This window comes from Prinia subflava, chromosome Z (assembly GCF_021018805.1).
Source record: "Prinia subflava isolate CZ2003 ecotype Zambia chromosome Z, Cam_Psub_1.2, whole genome shotgun sequence".
In the NCBI taxonomy this organism is placed as follows: Eukaryota; Metazoa; Chordata; class Aves; order Passeriformes; family Cisticolidae; genus Prinia; species Prinia subflava.
Genome location: NC_086283.1, coordinates 27,679,874 through 27,700,330, shown reverse-complemented (window position 1 = coordinate 27,700,330; position 20,457 = coordinate 27,679,874). Strand labels below are relative to the sequence as shown.

General features: G+C 40.1%; 1 protein-coding gene across 3 annotated transcripts in view; it reads right to left on the bottom strand.

The window, feature by feature from the left end:
- VCAN (versican) overlaps positions 1 to 20,457 on the bottom strand; it is a 99,392-nt gene that overhangs the window by 22,785 nt on the left and 56,150 nt on the right. For all 3 annotated transcript variants that reach the window (XM_063423698.1, XM_063423699.1, XM_063423700.1), the window contains 3 exons: positions 5,745 to 11,282; positions 3,556 to 3,669; positions 1,999 to 2,112 (listed from right to left, as the gene is read on the bottom strand). In XM_063423698.1, coding sequence (XP_063279768.1) covers positions 1,999 to 2,112; positions 3,556 to 3,669; positions 5,745 to 11,282 — 5,766 coding nt within the window. The remainder of the gene's footprint in view (positions 1 to 1,998; positions 2,113 to 3,555; positions 3,670 to 5,744; positions 11,283 to 20,457) is intronic.

The window sequence follows — 20,457 nt, the reverse complement described above, 5'->3', positions numbered from 1 at the left end:
GACACAAGCACGATAACCCTGTCGAAGATGGCTTAGTCCAGAGCAGTCCCACAGGGGCATTTGGGTGAAATTCTGAGCTCTGCATTTTCTTCTGCTCCAGTATAGTGGGTATAGATGTGGTGATCTACTCTGAGCTTCATTTCCAAAGGCAGTGCATGCTCCCTCCTCCTATTCCCTCCCACGGCATTTTGAATGCTCAGCACTGTGCCTAAGAAATCCCTTGAGTATGGTGGTTTTTTGGGTTTTTTTGGTGTTTTTTGTTTTGTTTTGGTTTGGTTTTTTGTTTTGTTTTGTTTTGTTTTTTAAATTTTCTAAAATGAATAATCTATTTGAAATTAGAAAAAAAAAGCAATAAAGTATAATCTCAGTGTGCTGAGCTCCACCTTTCCTGTGGCACCGAGGCACACATTCTGTCGACCTGGCTGGTCTTTAAATCTAGTGAGGTCAGGACTGATGCCTTGAAATAAGCCTGCTTGCCAGACAACCATGTCTGAATCGCCAACACAGTTTTATTTTGTCTGGTGGAGTGGAAATTTGGCACCAAGAGCTTTTCCCAAGTCCCAAACCACTTCAGGACTTTAAGTGGAGGAAATTTAAATTCCAAAGCTGAGAGAGCACAGCTCTAGTTCTGACTGACAAACTAGGAAATATTTCCATTAACCACCTAAAATGCACTCTCAGGTTGATCATAAAAAGCAGATTAAAACTACCATGGCACTCAGAGCGACTCACTGCCACAGGATTGCTGGAATGAAGAGGAGAGGAAGGGAGTGAGAACATTTATTTATTTTGGTGTGAAAACACTGCAAATTTTTAATTTGGGAGACAAGATTTAGAGAGTTTTCTCAAGTTACAAGGTTAGCCAGACTGCTGAAAAGGTTAAACAGTAAAGATCTGGGATTTTTCATCTCTAACAAACAGATAGGTTGAGCTGGAAGAGTTTGCAAACTGCTCTTCACTGAAGCCGAGAAATCAACATGAAAATACACATTATTAATTAAACAAATCCAAAGGTTTAGTTCATTTATCTGTGACCAAAATCATTCAGCTGAAGGAAAAGAAAAAAAATATTTTCATAAATTTAGCAAGCACATTGTAATACACCATTTCTCCTCCCCAAGGAAAGGCCTTCATTAATTTTATTGACAGAACAAATGTTGCTACCCTATTCCTCCGTCCACATATTGAGTAAGCATCTTGCTTAATGTTTCCGGTAAATGTAGTGGAGTTTATTGCAGGCAATTTTCTAACAACTACAGGCACTTGGATATACAGTCTTATTTCAGTTGTCCAGCTTAGAAAGTCTTTTACAATCTCCTTGTAATGATAATCCTGCACCTCCTTTTCCTAAAATAATCCCAGCACAAATAATTTCAAAAACTGGGATGAAGTTGTCAAAACTGTGGTCCCAAGAGGATTAATGTATAATCTGTCTTATTCACTAAACTATTCCTACATCTCACTGATGTTTTTTGGAGGTGATGGGTTCTGATATGCCTTTAAAAATTACACCGCATGTAATTTTTTGAGAAACTCAGCCACGAAGTAACCCTGCTCCCACTCATTAAGGATCACTACAGTAATGAGAGAGCTCCATTATGTGTCTTCCCAGCAGTTTGCAAGCCAGCATAAGCAAGCAGGCTAGGGGCCACCTGAAAACTGTTGCTGAAAAGCAAAACCTGAGAGCTGTTGTTCTGACACAGAAATTGCCCCATATGCCTGTTTCTATTTTGTACATGGCAACATGGCTTCCACTCAGGTTAGTATGTGGATAGGGCTTGTACAAAGTGAGAGATGGGAAAAACTCCTGAATCACAAGTCAGGGAAGTCTAATAAAAATTAGGAGCTCTCCTCACTAGTCCCTTGCAGACGACTTCCTGCAGATTTTTGTCAGTTTCTTCCACCTTCTCATTTTTAGGAGGCTTTGCCCTGTTACTGCAGAAGAATTTTGGGCTGGAAATGAGTGTCCAGCAACACAGGTGAGGGAACACTCCTTACCTTGCTCACAGAGAGCCCCGATGTAGCTGGGCAGGCACAGGCAGCTGAAGGTGTTGAGGCCGTCAATGCACGTGGCTCCGTTCCGGCACGGGTTGGACTGGCACTCATCGATATCTGCAGCAGAAAATAAAGGTGGTTTCATCACCTGCCCAGTTCCCAGAAGGGAAAAGTTCTGCAGCATTAGTCAGGCTGGTGACTGGGACTGAGAAGAATGAAATATTGCAAAAGATCCCAGTGGTCACTGTGTGGATGAGAAAGAGGAATGCCAAGCAGTGTTATCCTGGTGGAAAATCTGACTCGTGTATGTCAACTCTGGCACAACAAAAATTCCCATTAACCACTAGAGACCTTGAATATCTTCATGAAACTCAAATATTGGAAATCTTATCATGCAGCATTAAACAGACTGCTAATTTCAGTCTGCAGAGCAGCAGAATCTCTGGAATCTCCTTGGTTTGCATTTCTCATTTCTTTCTTGTCTAATCGTATTGAGATAAGGACAAAACATCATAGTACTCATAGTCTTGCACAGTAAACAAATAATATGTCTGTCCCTTCCTCTTCTAGCTGCTAAAACCTTGTCTTCACCTTTTAAGTTGGAGCACAAGATAATTTTATATAATTATTTTCAGCACGGGTCGCTTTTGCACAGGTTATAAGCTAGTTTGTCTCTTCGTAAAGATCATATGAAGTTTTCTAATGTGTGCTGTTCCTCTGAAACAATCACAGAGTAAACTTCAATGGAGATTTTGCAAACATCTCCATCCAAAAATGAACTTCTGGTTGTGGTTCACTCATTAAAATGCAATAGAGAAACTGGACATATCGACAAACCAACAACAATTATGAATAATTGCTGCACCATGTAGAAGGCTTAAAAAGTATATATTTCTATTTTAAAATATGCTCTGGTCAAGTCTTATGCTAGGTCTTACTTGTTCCAGTCATTTTATCATACTTTGTCTAGCTGTCTGGAAGGAAAATTGGTTATCCTGAACCACATAGGTGAGTCTCTTGAAATCTACAGTCGCAGGACGTGCAAAGATGCCACAGGCAACTGGAAGAGGTTCCTCAGCTAAAATTGTTACCAAAATACTAATTTGTACCAAAGATGCATGTGATTATGATAATATTTAAAATCTCCTGCAAAAATTTTCAAGTTTGTGTTCAGTGCTCAGCTTGCCATTCACATTTGGGATTCATTTATCTTACCAGTCTTTCAAAGAACTATGGGAACCTCTTAGGGAACTATCCCAAATATTAATGTCTATTTTGTTTCATTTGGTGTGGTTTTGAATTCAGTGTTGTGAATTCCAGCTCCTGCAGTTCATTTACAGTTTCCTTTAATCTCTGTGTGTGTGCACAAATCTGTGCACTTTATGGGGAGAGGAAAAACGGCAGAGACAATGGGGAACTATCCAACTAATTGTCCCGAAATAAAGCCTCAGTGTAGAATTTTTCAAATGCCCATGCAGCCTTCAACTTTAAAGCACACCAGATCTCATCTACAAGATCTTTAAACTTGAGTTAATCAGCACCAAGGTGGCACCAGTTTACCTAATTCACACTGCTCCCCGTTGAAACCTGGCAGACATGTACAGATGTAGAAGGAACCACGTGGGTAGCAGGTACCACCATTGAGGCAAGGGCTGCTCTTGCAGGGATCCTGGCCTGTGAAACAAGTAGAAAAAGGAATTTGACTCCCTAGTTTCAAGGAAATGGTATATTTTAGTTTTCAGGAGGAAAAAATCTTTCTTCATTGCTGCATTGGTGGTGCAGGCTTTACTGTAGTTACAGGAACTTTATTAACATACTCAGCTACTCAAAATAAGATCTATTAAACAGTAAAGCTGGGCTTCAGGCATCACTACTTTCAACTTTAAGAACAATATGATATTTACTATGAACCAATGTAAATTACTCTTGGAATTACGTTTTTTTTTCACAGCAATTTGCGCTATATTTGGCAGTCATGATACTCTGTTGAGGATTTAGTTTGCATGACATGACAATTAATTATAGCTGAAAACAGTTAAACATATGCAAAGTGAATGGAAAATGCTTTTTTCTTGAACAGGGTTAGTTTATGCAGAATGATAGGGTACACAGAACATACTGACTGGCTGCTTACATTTAGTCAATCAATACCCATGATGTTTAATTTCTTTTCTCAAACGTGTGTTTCCCACCTGCCTTTCTTAAAAATACACTTAAAAAATACGAACAAAGGCACTGAATACATTTGTAACTGGACTGAACATTAAGATAAAAACTTACCTTATGTGAAATCCTCAGTTGTTACGCAAGTTAGCATTTAAATACCATTTCCTTGAAGAGCTTTATGCCTTCCAGTGATTTTTATTTCCATTGAGTTTAGATACCTGGATATTTGCATTTGATTTCATGCCTAGGAGCACTCACTCATACAACAAGTCCACACTAAACCATTTCTAACAGTTTGTTTCTCACAGTGAGAGGGAAATCCTGAAGACAGTCCTTCTGATATGCAAAAATAAAGCCCTGGCTTTGAAAACTTACAAAATGGATAAGAGAGTTCTGTAAATCAGAAGCATGAGAAAAATTAAGATTTTTGGTCATGTTTTCCCAAAACAATCTATGATCTATGAAAAAAAAAAAAAAGTAAGAATATCTATTTTAGTTTTGCAAATTAGCAATTCAAATTCTTCTTATAGAATCAAGTTCCCTGTCTAGGCAGGGGAATGCAGAAGGTCCAGCTGAAAGCCTCCAGAAGAAAATCCTATATGCATAAATTTAGGATTGTAACTAAGTAGCTAAGGATTTCACCTTGGAGGCTTTGGAAAGGATCTGATCCCATCCACTCAATAGGGTTCTTTTTTTAGGACTGCTTCACTGAAAGTCACAAATGTAGGGTTCTTTTAAGCACCTTAATGGTGTTTTTTGTGTGTTTGCTGAATCTGTCCTCCTACAGACTGGATATTTCCACAGTAAACATTTTCAAATTATCAGCTACCTGGATTATTCAAGGAAAAATAATAGTAAACTTATAAAATCAGACCAGTCCAGTTCTTTCCTGAGCTGTATCTAGATAAAATTTGAATTGAAGTGTCACTACTGGTATCACCCATGTATTTGATGACATGGTCATCATGGAAAACAAAATACTGTGGCAAATGATTTCTAACAAAAAGTTCTGTAATTTTTAAGAGACTGACAGTGTACCAACAACTTAAAGCTACAGACAGGCTGAAAAGAAGGTCTTGGTTTTCTCTTGTGTGGAAAGTTATCTTGTAGGTCAAGAGAAGTTCATTTTTATAGAAAATTCTGGTCCTAAAACATACACTGTTGCTTTCTAAATCAACTATAAGTGTTAAAAACAGCCCTTCATAGAAACCAATTCTGTAAGAACTATCACCACTCTCACAAGAATAACCATCAGATAAAATCATCTGCTAGAAATTGGCAAATGAAATCATTCTAGCTGATTTCTCTACCACAACTGTACTGGCTGGTTACCTCCAGTCTGATCCAGAGCTCCATGATGCAAACACCGATGGAAAGTCACCAGGCTTGGGTTTTTTTGCACCCCCCATCCTCCTCCACTTTGTAGGGGTCACAACCAGGCTGATTTCTCAGCTGGAGGGTGACGAGGTCTGTTGTCATTTCACGCGGCGCTCTGATTGACACACCTCTTACCAGAGCCCAGCAACACCTTCACAAGTACCACAACACATATAACATGACAGGGATCATATTTGGGAAGTTACCTGGAATTTGCACTGCTGTGCCTTCAACAGAACCCACACTGGTGCCAATTACAAAATCTGATCCATTCGTGACTTCCAGAAGGGAAAATGATGAAGTTATGGCTTCCACAGTGTTTGGCTCCTCAGAGCTCAGTGTTGAAGGCTCATTTTGGTAGGGACTGTTTCCAGGGGCAATGCTGTTTGTTGCAATGTTAGAAGAGGTGGCTGTGATCTCCCCCTGACCAAACAAAGCTGACTGTGTTTCTGTGCCTCCGTATAAAAGCTGGGAAGGCAAGGTTAGCATTGTAACTTCTTCCTGGCCAGGTTTAAATCCTTCACTTTCGATAATGTTGGGTGAGTCTGAAACAGTTGTGGACACAAACCAAGGGTTCTGGCTCTCAGTACTCCTGTCTTCCTCCTGGTCAGGATTATTGACTCTCCTCGAGGAAGCCTTGACTTTTGTTGTGCTGACTTCTGGAACATCTGTGCTTGCTCTTTCTCCAAAATTCAGAAAAGCAGTAGGCAAGACAGGTATTGATGGAGAATCTCCAGAAACAGCAGCTTCTTCCTCACCAGCTAAATCAGTTACAGGGGTTTCTGTGTTCTCTGTCCCACCTGTTAGCAGCCTACCAAAGTGAGGAGTGCTTTCCATGCTTGTGCTGTCTGAAAAAGGCTCAGGAGAAAACTCCAGCAGAGAGGACTCTGTTGTATCAAGAAAGTCAGTAGTGGATGGTTTATATGTTGCTGTAATATCAGAACTAACCTCTTTGAATATTCCTCCTGATGAATAATTGGACTGATGTGAATCCCATGATGATGATGATGATGATGATGACAATAATGATGATGATGACGATGATGATGATGATGTGCTTGTAATGATTACCTCAGGGTACTCAGATACTCTGTTTACTAAGTTAACAGTTACTGGGGATTCAGGAGTTTGAGGAACAGAATAAAAACTCACTGGATCTGTTTCCTCATACTCTGCTGATGCTGATTTTGTATTTGTGTACACTGTGGCACGATTCCCTTCACTCTTGGTAGGTGACACGGTTGTCAGCTGGGATGTAGGCTGTGTGGTGACAACACTTAACTCGAGCTTGCCAGTTGTCAAAGCCTTTTCTGGCTCACCAGTTACAACTGGTGTAAGAGAAGGAATCACAGGTTGATTATCAGCCAGTTCTTCTTGGCCCATCCCAGAAAAGCCAGAGGTTGTTTCACTTTGATCTGCTATTACTTGGTTGTTTGCTGGAGTACTTGCCTCATAGCTGTTTTCTGTGGGTGTGGTTACAACAGGTTTAGACTCATGATGCACCTGAGGCCTTGCCAGAGATGGCACTGTAGGAAGGAAAATGCCCAGTTCAGAGAGTTCCTTGGTGGTGAGAGTTTCTGTTGCAAAATTCATTTCATTCCCTGAACCCAAATCCATGTCATCTGAGGTTGGTCTGTACCCAGAAGTCACCAGCTCTCTACTTGGTGGACTGGAAGTGGTCAGAGGAAGATTATCACCGGATCCAAGTGTCTTTTCTTTGGCTATGGAAAACTTGGGAGTGGAATAATACTTCTGCCCTTCAGCTGTCATGCTATCATCATAGCTGTATGTTGACTGTGTTACAGGATTTGGCATTGTCTGCACACTTATTATATCTTCAGGCATTGATTTTGAATGATCCATGTCTATAATAGTTGTTTCTTCTGGTGGGGTTTGCAGTCGTTCTTCAATCAGGGTAATATCACCATAAACAGAATCATTCAATATAACACTTCTTTTGTCATCAATCATGGGAATAATTTTTTCATATAACCCAGTGTCACTTGTTAGTTCTTCTGATGAAGCTGTCTTTGGATGAGCAGCAGCTGGATTTGCCACCACCTCTGTTTCTTCTGTAAAAAAAGAGGCTAGTCCTGGGATTGCAGTCTGTGATTCATCTCTTGGTGCCTCTGTGGTCATAACTTTGGAATAAACATGTCCAGGAACACTAGATGAAACATTTAGTTCTACTTTAGATACAGTGGGTATTGAGAAATGAGTAAACATATCAGAAGAAGATGAATCTGAAACACCAACCCAGCCAGAACCTTCCCCAGAACTCTCAGGTAATACTCTGCCTTGTGATTTTATTGTTGATGTTACAAGAGATTCCTCTGTTTCAGGACTGGGAGTTCCACTCAGTATAACAGATACAGGAGTTGTGCTGCCTTTAATCAGAAAATGTGAATTTTCCTCTTGAGAAATAGCTTTAGAAGTGAGTGTTGTCCTATCTGTTTCATTTTCCCCTATCCTATAGTTAGTTTCCTTTTCCTGAGGCTCTTCATTTGCTACAAAATAATGTGTGGTGTCTTCAATCTCTTTAGAGACGAAGCTCTTGGAGCTGTCTTCTGTTAAAGCTGGGGAACTGGGGAACACAGAACTGGGGAATGGGTCTCCAGTTTCTGGCAGTAGCTCAGCCAGAGCACTTGTGACTTCTTCACTAACTTCAACATTTGCTGGAGTGCTTCCTCTTTCAAAGTCTTGTGTCATGTCAGTAGAAAGTTCAGGTCCCGTATTTGCAGGGTGAGAAGTTTGAGGACTTGAGGTACTCTTGATTTCCTTGACAATAAATGGCACTACAGAAGGAAGAACAGCAAGGTCATCTCCCGACCCCTGTCCTGAATACAGTGGATCACCAATGAGCTTGTTATCTGAAAGTTTTTCTTCCTTAGGTGTCAAAAATGTTCTGGGAATATTATTTGTAGGGAAAATGTTTTGCACCAGCTCCTCCTCTTGTTCTATAACTGTGACTGGAGAGCTTATGTATTTCCTTTCAACTGTCACAGGCTCAGTTACTCTGTCATCATTAAATGGCAAAAATGTTTTTTGAACTGGTTCAGTTTCTAATTCCTTTTCTTCTAGATATGGACTGAGAGTCAGAACATTTGAAAATCCCAGACGCTCATGGCTAGTCTGTGTATTTTTAAAGAACGTGTCTGTTGTTGTTTCTTCAGAAGATTCCATAGCTTCTGGTGAAATTTCACTTGGCCTCTCTTCCCCAGAGTGTATCTCTTCCATCAAAGGAATCTTTGTAGAAAAAGTTCTCACTGTCAGCTCATCAACTGTTGTCTCTTCAGTTCCCACGTCCCCTACAGTTCCCATGGAGGCTACCTCATGTTCAGAACTTGTGACCTGCTCATCAGGATCTGTAGTGAAGGCAACATCCAGAGGTGATGTTCTGACAGCTTGTCTGCCATCCTTTTCCCATGTTTCTGGTCTCCCACTAGGGGCAACTGCTGTTTTTGCAAATGGTCTAGTGGATGTGTCTGGTTCTCCAGATCCTTGGTCAGTCATTGAGAAATGACCTCTAAATACTTCTTCCGTAGGTCCATTAGATGTCAGTTTTGTGGTGCTGCTGTCATCTTTGAATTCTTCTCCAGAGCCATGCTCAATCAAGAAAATTTTGCCCAATGAGACAGTTGAAGAACCAACTTTTGCATCTTTGCTTTCTGTAGATTCAGCTACTGCTTTTATGTTGCCAGTACCACGTGTCACCACATCCTCATGAGGGTAGTTACTGACCACTGATCCTGGAGATGACATGATCTCACCCATTTCTGAATGTCCAGTTTCAATTCCTGGTGCAATGTGAGATGTTATCTCTTTTATAGAACCAGATTTTATGTCAGAAGGAGCTGTGTAGGTTGGTTTTGTTTCCATGTATGGTTCTCCTGGTTTTCTTGTGCCAAACATATCCAGGGACATCTGACTTTCTACTCCTGACCCCTCTGTGAAGCTCTCTGACCCAGTACTCAAAACTGTTACTGCAGATTCATCTGTTCTTGCATGTTTTTCATATTCTGTTGCTGCATCTTTCGGTGAAGCATCATCTGTGCTGTAAACTGTTCCTTCATACTTTTCTGGGTTTTTTTCTGTGAAAGGTCTTAATGGACCTGAAGTCGAAGTAGCAGACTCAACAATAAAATCTATGCTTCCAGAACCTGGATCAATAAATGGGGAGCCAATACTTACCACTTTGCTTGTGGGACCCCCTGAAAATATGTCTGCTGGCTCTTCTGCTGATCCTTCATTTACAAAAAGCTGCTTCTCTCTCAAGAGAGGAATGGTGGTGACCTTTTGGATTTCAGCACTTATGGTTCCTGGTACTGTTCTTCTGAGTGGCTCTTGACTTACAGTTCTGACTTCACTTGTAGTGCTCCCAAGTTCATTCAAATCCAAATTTTCCTCTGCAGCAGTAGCTGAATTTTGGTGACCTGAATAAACAGTGGTGAGTATTTCTTTTTCATCATCAATACTCTTTTCAGTTACAAGAGAACTGGTAAACACTTTTTCCGTAATAAGCTCGGACACAGTGTTGGTGGCAACAGTTACTTCAGGACTTTGATCAAAAGCAGAATAAGGAGTACTTATAGCTCTGGGCAAAGCAGAGGTGATTCCTGAATCAGTTACAGAAAATTCTGTCAGAAGCACTGTGCCAGAGCCCAAAGAAATATCTTGCACTGAAAGTGTTTCTTTTACTGTTATTTCCTCTGTCATGGCTGAAGTTACAGTGATGTTATCTCTCACATCTCCAGAGCCTTCCAGAACCATGAAAGAAGCAGCACTCATCTCAGGCTTTGGTGTATGACTTGTTTCCAGAATATTTTCAACAGGGGAATTTGCATTAAGTTTAATAGTTGTTTTATAATGGTCTCCTGGAACAGGGGTTGCCTCTTCTGAAATAAGGTCAGCTACAACTTTGTCTACCGTAGCAGGAATAAAAACTGCCTCTAGAGAAGCAGTTACAGCAGAACTTTCCACAGTAAATGCATCAGGAGAAGATGTTATACCAGAATATTTTTCATCATCTTCCTTTCTTGACCCTCTCTCAACTTCTAAGACTGAAGTGGAGAGATCAGATTCAGTGGAGCCATCACCAGAGGATTCACTAGAAATCAAAAGCAGGCTTTTTCTATCTTTAGGAGATCTCTCCTCAGTTCCCTGCCATGTCACGGTCTCTCTACTGTTTTGCAGAGACTGCTCGTGTGAAGAAGTGGTGGCTACTGATTTATCTGTTGTAACAACTTCAGACTCCCCACTATAGACGGGTTCTAACATTGCAGCCTCTGACGTTGGTTGTGTAACCTCAAATGTTCCTATTACTTCTCCAGCTTTGCTTCGTTGCATAGTACCAGAAGCTTCAGAATCATTTATTATAAATGTGTTTGTCTCATTCATTTGAGAAAAGGTTACATTTTTGGAATGTGCAACGCTTTCGATTTGGTCACTCCTCGCTTCCTCAGCTTTTGTGCTCTTAGGTGCACTTGTAACTTGTTGCTTCCCATTGATGAACTGCAAAGCTGGAGGAGTTGTAACATCAGTCGTATTTTCACAATCTTCATCTTCTTCAAACTCTGCGTAATTTGGAAAGAAAGGATCCAATATTATATATTCAGACGAATCCTGCACAGAGTCTGAAGTACAGGGTTCAGTCTGAGCTGACTCTGCATCAATGTGGGTTTCATCTACTGCATGAGGAAGCATGTGGCGACTGAACAGATCCAAAAATTCATTCACCGGGTGATCTGCAAGAAAAAAAGAGCTTTTCATAATCCCTAAGTAACAGTAGACACATGAAGTACAAGCAATCCATCGGAGAAAAAACGTAAAACCCAAAACAAAAAAAATCTGAAATTCAACAATTTGTTGTAAATTCAGTGTGTTCTTCTGTTGATAAAAAGTTAAATTCTGCCATGGTGTGTGACTTTCTAGTTGGAACCTCTCTGCATATTGAAAACACTAATTATTCAGTATTGTTGATTGCCATGTGCCCTTGATCGCAAACTGATGCCTGAGTTAACTTCTCCTACATTTTCAGCAAAGATGTGGAATGGGCAAGATGAAAACCATTTTTCAGACCAACCTGCTGCAACTGCTTCCATGGATTTAGACACTAATTAACCTCTACCAATAACTGAACCTAGACAAAGCTAAGCAAGACAACGTCTAAAATAAAATAAGACAAAAAAAATCCCTCTGCATCTCCATTTTCCTTTTTGTATAGAGTAATTCAAATTACTAGGAACACCACAACATCTACATCAATCACTCTTCACTAGACTTGGGCCCTAAGTCAGTGAATAAAGTCTTGTTTTATAAAGTTATTGCTATTTTCAATTTTAAAGTATTATGCAGCAAATTAAAAAAAAAAATCACAGAGTCAAAGAACAGCTCCTACTCAGAGGGTAACATGACTGAAGTCCAGTAGTTTTCTCCTGTTTACCATTCACTCTGAATTATTTACACACTCCCACGGGTTGCAAACCTCTCACAGTTTTTTTTCTAGATGGCCAGGCAGATAAAGAGGAGGAAAGAGGACCTAGGAAGGAAAGATTTTAGCTGCAGAAATTGTCATGAATTCCTGCAAGATTTATGATCCCAAATTCCATAGACACTTTTAAAACTTGCCCTTTCAGCACAAACATTACTTCAAGCCTTCTCTTCCAGACAGTGGTAACTATTCTAATTAAAATGAAATTAAAAATTATAATTAAAAAAAGGACACTCAGAAAATGCCCCGTATTTCAAGCTTGGTCAGCTGACTTGAAATTGGAAACCTTGTGTTGAAATCCTACTCTATGTATGTTTCTTTCTTCTGAATGTATGTTTATAACGGTTTTGGCCAGAGCAGATTACTTTCTTGATGGTACTAGAATGGCCAATGGAGCTTTTCCCACATCTGCCAGGACTGAAAGGACTCCTGCCTTAGAGCACTGTCAGCAGCCATTGCTTCCTGAAAAATATCTGCAGTACATGACATAGCTCAATTTTAAAATCCAATCTTCCTCATTGAAACTATCTACAAATCATAAAACAATGACAGCCTGAGGTAAAGCACTTCATAAATTTGAAGTAATTCCCCTACCTATGAAGATCATTTACCCTCTGTGACTATTGAGTCCTCAGAGACAGTCATCAGGTGATCATTCTGGAAAAGAATGTATTCAATCAAATGAAACTGACACAGAGCACTACGAAAGGTTTGTGATTCTTTGGCCTGGGTTGGCTTGTGGGTGCGCAAATTGACTTCAATTTGGTTTTGAAAAGGTCATTGCAACTCCATTGAGAATTAATGTTCTAATATCTCATGCTGTGTTTACAGCTAAACTCATGAAGTATTACTGGATCTCAGCTTTGTTAAAGCTCTAGTTGAAGAATACAGAGAATAAATCACCTTCAGCATTGTTTATTTTAACTACAGTGTCAAGTTTGTACAGCACTAAGCTCAGCGCTGCCAGTGAAACAAAAAAAAAAAAGAGGTTGTTTTTAACCTCGTGCCTCCTTGGCTGTTGTACATTGCCCAGGGAAGCCTGGTGTTTACTCTGTGCTATGACAGCTCTATTAGCTCTACAGAACTGAGATTTCTTCCCTCTCCCTGACGTGTGCTTGTTGGGAATTATTTTATGCAACGCTTGTAAAGAATTAATACTTTTCTCCAGAAAATTAGAAATATTTACTAAGGCTGCCCAATACCACAGAAGAATTAATTTTCTGCAGATATTTATTTAAGATTTCCCAGATTTCCACTTTAAATTTTGTGAAAAGCAGGAATTTGGTAATCTCTCCAAGACCGGCAGTATGACTTTAAGCAGCACGTCTAATAACTATCCTTTCAGAATCCATGAATTTCAGCAAAAGGTCACCCTGGACATACTGAGAAACCATGTCTTCCTAAAAGCAGACATTTCAATTGAGACAGAACTTCACATCTTCCTTTCAATTCTATTGAATGCAAAAACCCATGGGAATTCAGTCAGTGAGAGAGGAATTGCAAGATGGAGCTGATAGGGAGCTCTGAGAGCTTCTGATTTTTAGTAAATTCACTATAAAATAACTGCACCCACACACACAACCAGAGAATCACACAGAGAAATTTGAATGGCCAGGAAAGGTGTCTTGTGCTGTGTGAACAGTGAAGGAGGGATGTGCATAAACAACCTGGTGTATAGACTAGTATGCTATAAAAATTAATTAATGGTTTCACACACAGCAATTAATACAGTGAAACAAAGCGTGCAGCTTTGCACAGAAATTGTACATTAAAAAAAAATAAATTACAAAGCCTGGAAGGGACTGGAAGGCCTGTAGTTTGTAGGAGGGGCACCATGACTAACCAGTTCTGACCAGCAGTGCAGTGTTTCTGCAGTAGTGCACACCTGGGAGTTCCTCAAATTAGTAGCTCACACTAAGCCATTTATGGTAGGCAATAAATTTAGTGAACAACATCTGTTCCAAATTCATCCAGAAGACAAATACAAATTCTTACACATGCAGAGATCTCTATCAGACCCTACTTTTACTTTGTTAGCTTTTTCAAGATCTCACATGCCACAATAATCCAAATAAAAGAACCTTAGCAAAAGACATGATATTCTGATAATAAACTTTCAGGAGGCTCTTTCATTAAACAATAAGTATCTTTGGGGTTTTTAAAATGTTTTGGCTTTTTCCAAAGAACAAATAATGAGCTTTTCAGGAGATAGTAAAGAATGTAATGGATTGATTTTTTAAAAAAATTAATTAGAAATTCTTTTCTTACCTACAGGTTTGATTATTCAGCATTAGCATTCAGGTTGCTCAGTGGCAAGAGCTCTGGAAAATGCTTTTAAAACTTCTGAGATGACAAATAATGTACATAATGAGGTGGCTTCTACATCGTTGTCAGCTGGGTATAAGACACTGGGATGAAAGCCTACCATAAAATATCAATATAGAAGAAAAAGTCTTTATCTGTTGAACTGGTTTGTTAGACTCTGATGGCAGGAACACAGACACTTGAATTAGTTTTTAACTGCCCAGATGCCACTGACCTATGCTGTCCCTGTTTATTTCACACCCATTCCTGCTGCAAGTAAACACATGCAAACCAAAGACTACTAAAAAAGAGATGAAACCAGGTCTTTAAAGGGAATGAGTTTGGCTATCAAATATCCTTATCAATAGCTCATGGGAAACAAGCCAAAAAGAGCTCTTTTTCAAAGAGGTGCTTTGTTATTCTGGCTCCAGAAGGAAAGTGAAAACAAGTAGCTAAAAAGGAGTAAGCCAAGGGTTGTCAGCTCAGAGTGCCAACCCAAACAAGTCCTGTGAGAGATTTATCAGCAAAGCTTCTCTTCAAAGGAAGTGATGAGGTATACACTGAAATGGAGATGGAAAGGATAGGTATATCCAGCCTAGAGTGTTTCTTAATCCATTTAATACATCTAGATATTCTAAATGGCCTGCAAGGAACAGGCATCTATCTCAGTAACAGTTCTCATGTGTAAGAAATGGAAATCCCTCTGGCTACAGGGTGATTTTGCCTGCTACTGCACATAACTACAGAGCCACAAACTAAGATGTCATTAATTCTCATTACAACACTTCCAATCCATCATGACTGGTTCCAAATCCACGTCACTTTTTAGTGGGTCAAACAGAAAAGTTGCCTCCCTGTTACTGGTGTACGAAATAACATCTATGCACATTCAAAAACATGTAGAGTCCAGCAATATTTCTTTTCTTGAGAAGACTTTTAATATCCTACAAAGATCTTTTCCAAGACCATCTTTGAGGGGGCAGGCAGTAAAAAGCATTTTCTCTCTCAAAACCTACCAGATAAGAATTTGAAGAATTAATAGGGAATTCAATACAAAACATATGATGATGTTTTCCCAAACTTTTGAAACACAAAATATTTCATTCAGAAGATTTATGGTTTTATGAAGTCCCTTTCAAAATGGGGCTCTTAACATCTAATCTGGCATCCTGCAGATAATGGAATTTCACAGTCCTGCAATTTGTCCACTTATTTCTTCAGAGCCACATGCTGAGTTACTTGTGAGCAGTAGTACAGTTCAGTCTTTTGTAGAAGGTCTGATAAAACCATGAAATTCACATAAAATATTCAGTGGACTTTAAATCAGGCCCTATATTTTGACAAGAATACAGCTAAACACGAAACCAAAAAAAAAAAAAAAAGAGGTTTTAAATAGAAGACTAAAACCATTTTGGACTCTATTTTGAAAGTACTTCATTGCATAAGGTGACACTAACATGAAATCCTTAACGTTCACCATCAAGAACCCATAACCATGAGACAGGTTTGCATGAAAAATCAAAAGAGTGTGCATTAGTCGAATTATTTCCTGCCCTTGATAATCAGAATTCTTTGGGGCTGGCTTTAATAGAGTTATATCAAGATAAAAATGTTATTGGTTATTGTTGGAGAGAGCATAGAGGAGGCCAGAGCTGATCAGAAGGATGGAGCAGCTCTGCTGGCAGGAAAGGCTGGCACGGCTGGCATTGTTCAGCCTGCACAGGAGAAGCTTTGGGCTGACCTCACTGTGGCCCTGCAGTGCCTGAAGGAGCTGCAGCAAGGATGGAGAGAGACAATTGACAAGGGCTGGAGGGACAGGACACAGGGAATGGCTTCCCACTGCCAGAGGGCAGGGCTGGATGGGATCTTGGGAAGGAATTGTTCCCTGGGAGGGTGGGGAGGCCCTGGCACAGGGTGCCCAGAGGAGCTGTGGCTGCCCCAGGATCCCTGGCAGTGTCCAAGGCCAAGTTAGACACTGGGGTGCAGCCTGGGATAATGGAAGGTGACCCTGCCCATGGGACAGGGTGGAAATGGATGCAACTTAAGGTCAGTCCCAACCCAAACCATTCCATTTTTTATGGTTCTATGAAGACATTAATAAAACATATGTATAGATGTAAATGGTTTTAATGAGCTGTTTAAAACCCCTGCACATTTTTGGGATGCTCATGATGGGATTGCAAATGTTACCCACCAGAGACAGCTTACGGACAGCTAAAACTCAGACTCTGCTTCACCTGGAAAACAACAAGGAGTCCTCAGTGCAGAAGACAGTGGAGATAGTTCAAACCTCTGAAAGACCAGTGAAGCCTCATACCCAGGCTTGGAGGAGGATCTAGGAGAGGAAAGACTTAACCACCTTTGTGTCATGCACTGACTCCCCTGAACCTCAGCTCTGCCTGGAACCTGATCTGCAGTCTGGGTGGATTTTGGCAGCTTCATGACCATGGCTTGCTGAAACTCTTACAGCAAGGAAAAACCTCCAAACTCTCAACCAATTCCACAGCAATGTGTCAGATTCACTGAATATATTCTGTTTTAAAAGCATAGTGAGGAAATAAAAAAGGGATTTGAAAAGCTGTCACAAAAAACCAAAAAATTTCAAAACCGTTCTATTAAGTAGGGTGTTCATTCCCCTTAAGATATTACATTCAAATTGGAACAAAATCATTCAATTTTACAGAAATAAATCAATCTGATAACATCTTTTGGGCTGTTTTGTTTCACAGTAGAGTTTTGAGGGTTTTAAAAGCATATTGTTATTTTCATTTAATTAAAAAAAAAAGATTTTGAAATACAGATATTTCTTACTGAACCAAAATTCCAAGTGCCAGCCTTTAGAATCTGCGGTTCCTCTAACTTGTGCCATCTTTCAATATCAATATGTCACATAAGCATGGTCAAAATGCAACAGTGCTCCAGGCAAACTCCTTCTCCTCTTTGGGAAAAACTAGGATTACTGCCAAGGAGGTGGTCTAAGGCATTAAAGAAATATGGCTACTATTATATACACCTAAGTCAAAAAATAATTTAAAAAAAAAAGTCCAGAAATAATTAAATTTTTTGATGCTTTTAATGCTTCTACCTCACACTAACATGACTAGTATACATGATGAGGTCTTGTAAAATCCAGCTCTTGATTAGTGTTCACTCTAAATAAACAAAAGGTTTTATTTAGTTCACTTACAAATGTTTCCCAGCTGGACATACATATTTCTTAAATTTTGTTAAATTTGGCTCCTGTTACAAATCTTTAAGGATGTAGGGCATGTTTCAGTAATTTGGGGTTTGGATTGTTTGGAGATTTTTTTTACCTTCTAAATTTTATCAAAAATTATGTTTTGTTTATCACTCTGAGAGCCAAAAGAGATTATTACTTTACACACACATATTTAAATTTACCTTGCATAAAAGTCTCAATGACTCAAGTAAACTTCTGGAAGAAAGTAATTGTAAGGAGTGACTTTTGCACAGCTGGCTGGGTAGGAGTTGAAAGTGATTCAAGGTGTATGGTCAGTCTTGCCTACTGAAATTCACTTATCCAGTCTGTCTGCTTTACCACATTTGGGTGTCTTTATGCAAAATCCACGAGTATCAATTTCTGGCATGTTCCTGCTCTGCAGCCTTTCTACAGCCATGCCAGGACCCCAGGCTGGAGCTGCTGGCCATAGCCAGAGGCACCTGTGAAAAGTGGATGTCACTTGGGTGGACATCTGTTCTGAACAGGGCTCTGGGCTCACTCACCACAAAACTTTGCTAAACTCCAAAGCAACAAACAGGATGATGCAGAAACTGTGTCAAAAAGAAAGGAACTGTTTCATTATAAAAGCATTTATTGGAGCCTTCTAGCAATCCCTGGCATTTCTTTTGTTCATCTCCCCCACCCGACAATAAAATTGTTAAAAAGAAGCAGACTGAATGAAATGTCAAGTTGTTAAAAATGGCAGCTCTGCCATGTCAAGGCTGAGCCCCAGCATGGCCAGGATACAGCTCCCTGGATAATGCCTGGATGTTTGTCATGCAACATTCTGAGGGTAGTCATTCCCACTTCCTTTCTGATCCAATATGTCACTAACAAAACATGACTCCAGCTTGTGGTGCCTCCTCCTGAGCAGTCCTGGGCGTGAGCAGCCTTCCAATGACAACGTTTCACTCACTGCCTATGGAGAAGACAATTCTACAGCTCTGCAGGGCTAAACAACCCAAACCCAAATAACAGCCATGCATTTTTCTCCAGATGGAAACCAAAACAAAGCAAGGAGTCAGACTGTATCTGACTTAGCTCGTGTGTCTGGCTGCTTGTAGAGGGAGGTCCAACGCTTCAGCAAAAGCTGGTTGGGAAAGAGAAACTGCTCGTGGAATTACCTCATCTATTATTTCATGTGTGATATTCCACAACTGAGGTGGAAACACTGAGATATCAAAGAATTTGGGGCTTTCCTCTCCGGCTTCCCCACTATCCCTTCGTTACATTTACATCCTGCTGAGAGAACCTCAGATGCTTCCACCACGACACAGCTGGCAAAAGAAAGAGCCAGTTCTGACCCTATCACGATGGGGAGACAGTGTCCCCTGCAAGAAGAATCAAAAATTGGCTTACCACAACATAAATCTCGGCAAAAGTCAGAATACTACACTTAGAATCTCAAAGCATATGTCTACACTTTTACTGCTCCTGTGGCTGCTCAGGGCTGAAAGCAATATTCTTTCCCCTCTTCCTTTTTCCAGTAATACCAAACCACTTGGCTTTAGGGAAAAAACTTACAGTATACTCCTTAATGCGGCAGTTGGGGAAAAAAAAGGTTGACACAATATTATTTTAGAAGTAATAAAGGTTGGTTTACATACTAGGCATGTGCTAAATTTTATTTTCTTGATTTGTCTCACAAGAGGAATTTTATCTGGCAAAAATAAAGCCAGAAAGTATTTTGCAGTTCAAGCTCTAAAACAGACAGCAGTGTTTGTATATGTGAATGTATGTTTATGAGAGGAGAAAGAAAGAGATAAAAAGAGGAAAACAGCAAGAAAAGGAGACAGAAATGGAGGAAAAGAGGAAGGGAGGGAGGTGGAAAGGGAACAAGGCAGAAAGGAGGAGGAAAAAAAAGGAGGGAAGGAGAGGGAAGAAGGGAGGGAGGGAGGGAGGGAGGGAAGGAGGGAGGGAGGGAGGGAGGGAAGGTGCGGAAGGAAGTTGTGGAAGGAAGGTGTGGAAGGTGCGGAAAGTGCGGAAGGAAGGAAGGAAGGAAGGAAGGAAGGAAGGAAGGAAGGAAGGAAGGAAGGAAGGAAGGAAGGAAGGAAGGAAGGAAGGAAGGAAGGAAGGAAGGAAGGAAGGAAGGAAGGAAGGAAGGAAGGAAGGAAGGAAGGAAGGAAGGAAGGAAGGAAGGAAGGAAGGAAGGAAGGAAGGAAGGAAGGAAGGAAGGAAGGAAGGAAGGAAGGAAGGAAGGAAGGAAGGAAGGAAGGAAGGAAGGAAGGAAGGAAGGAAGGAAGGAAGGAAGGAAGGAAGGAAGGAAGGAAGGAAGGAGCATATAAAATGTCACTTTTTCTAAGAACTGAAGCTGTGATGATAATTATCCCACCTGCTGTACCCAAAATTGCTCCTTTTACAGCTATCTGAGGAAGTTTATTCCACTTATCATGTGATTTTCTGGTGTTTTACATCCTACTATTTCTCAAGCATTTTTTCAAGTACCTCTTAAGCACACTTTTAATTTAATACCTGCACAAGCCCACTGGTCATGTTGCAAGCACCTAAAATCACATACTTTTGCTGCTGTTCTTTGGGGGCATTATTTTGAGCTATTGTTCATGTAGTAACACACAGTCCTTTTTCTCGTGGCAAATTTTTTTTAAGTTTCACTTTTCTTCATTGAAATAGGACTAAAATTTTGTTTGGGGCAAATTAGTCTTGTTGTGGACTCTTCTGCAAAAAATTAATTGAATTGCTACAGAAGTGCCAGTGATAACTCAAGGTACTGCAGTATCTTCATAACTTCTTAAAAGCAAATGAGTTTTAGGATATGTAATTAGAGTAATAACACACATAAATATTGATGTATGTAGCACAAGGATTTTTGCATATATATCTGAATCTTGTGCCTTGCAAATGTTATTCAGAAGATACAGAGTGG